The following is a 2,467-nucleotide window of genomic DNA, read 5'->3' as shown; positions in this document are numbered from 1 at the left end:
ATGTATCTTGTCATGTTTTTGTGGTAGAGTACTAGTTGTTATATTATCATTACCTTTGGTGTAAGTACAAAGTATTGTGGAGTGTCTCTTTGATTTACAGTCCTGACTATCTGATTGAAAACTGATCTCTCATTAATAGAATCCATTCCCTTGTGTATACACAATATGCTCAATGAAATATATTAATAACACTCTCTCACTAATAATCCTCTCACCTGATTTATCTCATCAACTACTCTAAAAGGACAATTAGTGATATCTTGTAATGCCATGAGGTACAGCATAGTAAAGACACTCCTCTCTCCTCCACTCTGATGACGTGCATCCAATACATGCAATGACTCCTCACTACGAAACTTTACTCTTATCTGCACACCATATTTCTTGAAATCCTACAATACAAGAATAATAATGACATTCATTTGGTACATTAATTCGATGAAACAATCTAATATTGATCAGAATCAACTCAAACTTAATTGCTACACAACAAAACATGTACAAATACATGTACAGTCAAACCTCTCTAAAACGAACCCCCAATTAGCGGACACCTCTCTATAACGTACAGTTGCTCTTGTCCCCGGCCATAAGGCCATTGGGTAGTGTATAAAAGAACCTCTATATAGCGGAACCTCTCTATTCTGTATAACGGACGAGATTTACTGTCCCCACACATCCACACGTGTACAAATTAACCTTCAACGGATGGACACGGCCCACGCAACGGACTTTCTAATTAACGCGCATCAAGAAAATGGCAGATTTTCTGATCTGATTAGCATTGGATAACCTCCGATTTAAGGACACCTCCGTATAAAGGACAGTGATGGCTGGCCCATAGGTGTCCGTCTTAGAGAGGTTTGACTGTATAGGCATCAGAACAAATTATAAAAATGAAGAATTTTCTTTTAGTCATTTTAGGCAAAATTTGGCCTTTGATCCCATTATCGAGCAAATTTATCTCCATCATTTAGCTTCGTTACTATAATTTTTGAGGGGATCAAAAATTTTGGCAAATATAGCATTTTATATTTATTCACCAATATAAAACCCACCATTTTGAACCATTAATTAGCAAATGTTTAATGGCACATGGCCATAGTAGCAGGTTTATTTTGAGGATAACAAAGTTTATGAATTTCCCAGATTTTTGAAGATTTGTGAAATTAAATTCCTTGAAAATCAATTTAATACAGTAAAAGATGGCAGAAAAGTGGCAATTCACAAAAATTAATTCCTTGAACGTCCGGATACAGGCCATTTGCAAAAATTATTATCCTTGAAATAAACCCGCTATACGGTATTTACCAAATCAAAAATCATCAATCATCATAAGTTTAGCAATTTTACTAAAATTCCCCTCACCAAAATTACTAGCTACATATGGTAAACTAAACAAGTCACTTACAGTTTCAGTTTCGTCTTTCAGTAGATCAACTTCACCAACACACTTCATGTCCCGAAAAAATTTACTGAACTTTTCATTGATCTTTTTAATCATTTCATCCAATGGCTTAAGCCAACTACACACATTAATTATTTAATAAGAGATCATGTGACAGTCATGTGACTCACCGATTCTTCAATTCTTCAATATTTTGCTCATGATTCTGATACTCTTCATCTTCTTTCTCAATCTACATGTAACAAAATGCATTGTAAATTCTTATTAAGAATCAAACAATAACTCATTAATTATTAGTATCATTAGCATCAAAACCCACAAAGGCCACAACATTAACATACATAATGTGTAGCTACATGTTTTATTATAGTGAATGAGACCTAAAGCAAAGTTTACAACTGCTGCAAAATGAAACACAAAATTAAAATCGAATTGTTTTCATTGATCAAGTCCCTCATGCAGTAATGACTTTCAAAGTGAACTTAACCTGTTCTCTTAATTCTTTAATCTTAGACTCATTAGCTTCATATTGTCTAGTAGCCTATGAATAAAGTATCAGAGAGTAAGTATAAAAAGAGACACTGACAGACATGTACTTGTACAGTGTATATACAGTGTGTGTATACTTGGTTACTTACAGCTTCTTCATCATTGAGAGATGAGGAGTGCATTTGTACTTGTGTTTGGTGCTCATGTATCAGATCCTCAAGCTCAGCTGATGTCTCTGGATAACTAGTGAATGCCTAAAACCAATGAATAACAGAACATGTTGAAAGGAACATAAAACATATTAATCGATTTAAATACATGTACATGTACATGTATGCATGAACACGTGTATATGTACAATCTACATACATGTATGTATATGTGTAAAACATGAGTTGTATTTCATGTTCATAAAATACTAACATAAACTTGGGTTCATAAAATACTATACAAGATGATTTATTGGTGAGAGTAACATTTGGCAAATTTACTCTAGAAAGTTAATTGGAAATTTTATAGTGGCGATTTTATGCCATGTGCCATTAAGCATGCTCAGTTGGAACAATCCTC

The 2,467-nt window shown here is 33.8% G+C and overlaps 1 protein-coding gene across 2 annotated transcripts in view; it reads right to left on the bottom strand.

Moving 5' to 3' along the window:
* LOC100638655 (structural maintenance of chromosomes protein 5-like) overlaps nt 1-2,168 on the bottom strand; it is a 2,448-nt gene extending 280 nt beyond the window's left edge. Inside the window, exons 1-6 of one of the 2 annotated variants that reach the window (XM_020002100.1) lie at nt 2,035-2,168; nt 1,896-1,949; nt 1,579-1,640; nt 1,412-1,526; nt 216-392; nt 54-149 (exon numbers count right to left, since the gene is read on the bottom strand). In XM_020002100.1, coding sequence (XP_019857659.1) covers nt 54-149; nt 216-392; nt 1,412-1,526; nt 1,579-1,640; nt 1,896-1,949; nt 2,035-2,079 — 549 coding nt within the window. In that variant the 5' untranslated portion in view covers nt 2,080-2,168. The remainder of the gene's footprint in view (nt 1-53; nt 150-215; nt 393-1,411; nt 1,527-1,578; nt 1,641-1,895; nt 1,950-2,034) is intronic. The other variant, XM_020002101.1, reaches the window with a different exon arrangement.
* Nucleotides 2,169-2,467: the final 299 nt, after the last annotated feature.

This window comes from Amphimedon queenslandica, unplaced genomic scaffold, assembly GCF_000090795.2.
Source record: "Amphimedon queenslandica unplaced genomic scaffold, v1.1 AMPQUscaffold_12980, whole genome shotgun sequence".
NCBI classification, from domain to species: Eukaryota; Metazoa; Porifera; class Demospongiae; order Haplosclerida; family Niphatidae; genus Amphimedon; species Amphimedon queenslandica.
The sequence above is the reverse complement of the archived record's forward strand: the minus strand, read 5'-3'. Positions and strand labels throughout refer to the sequence as shown.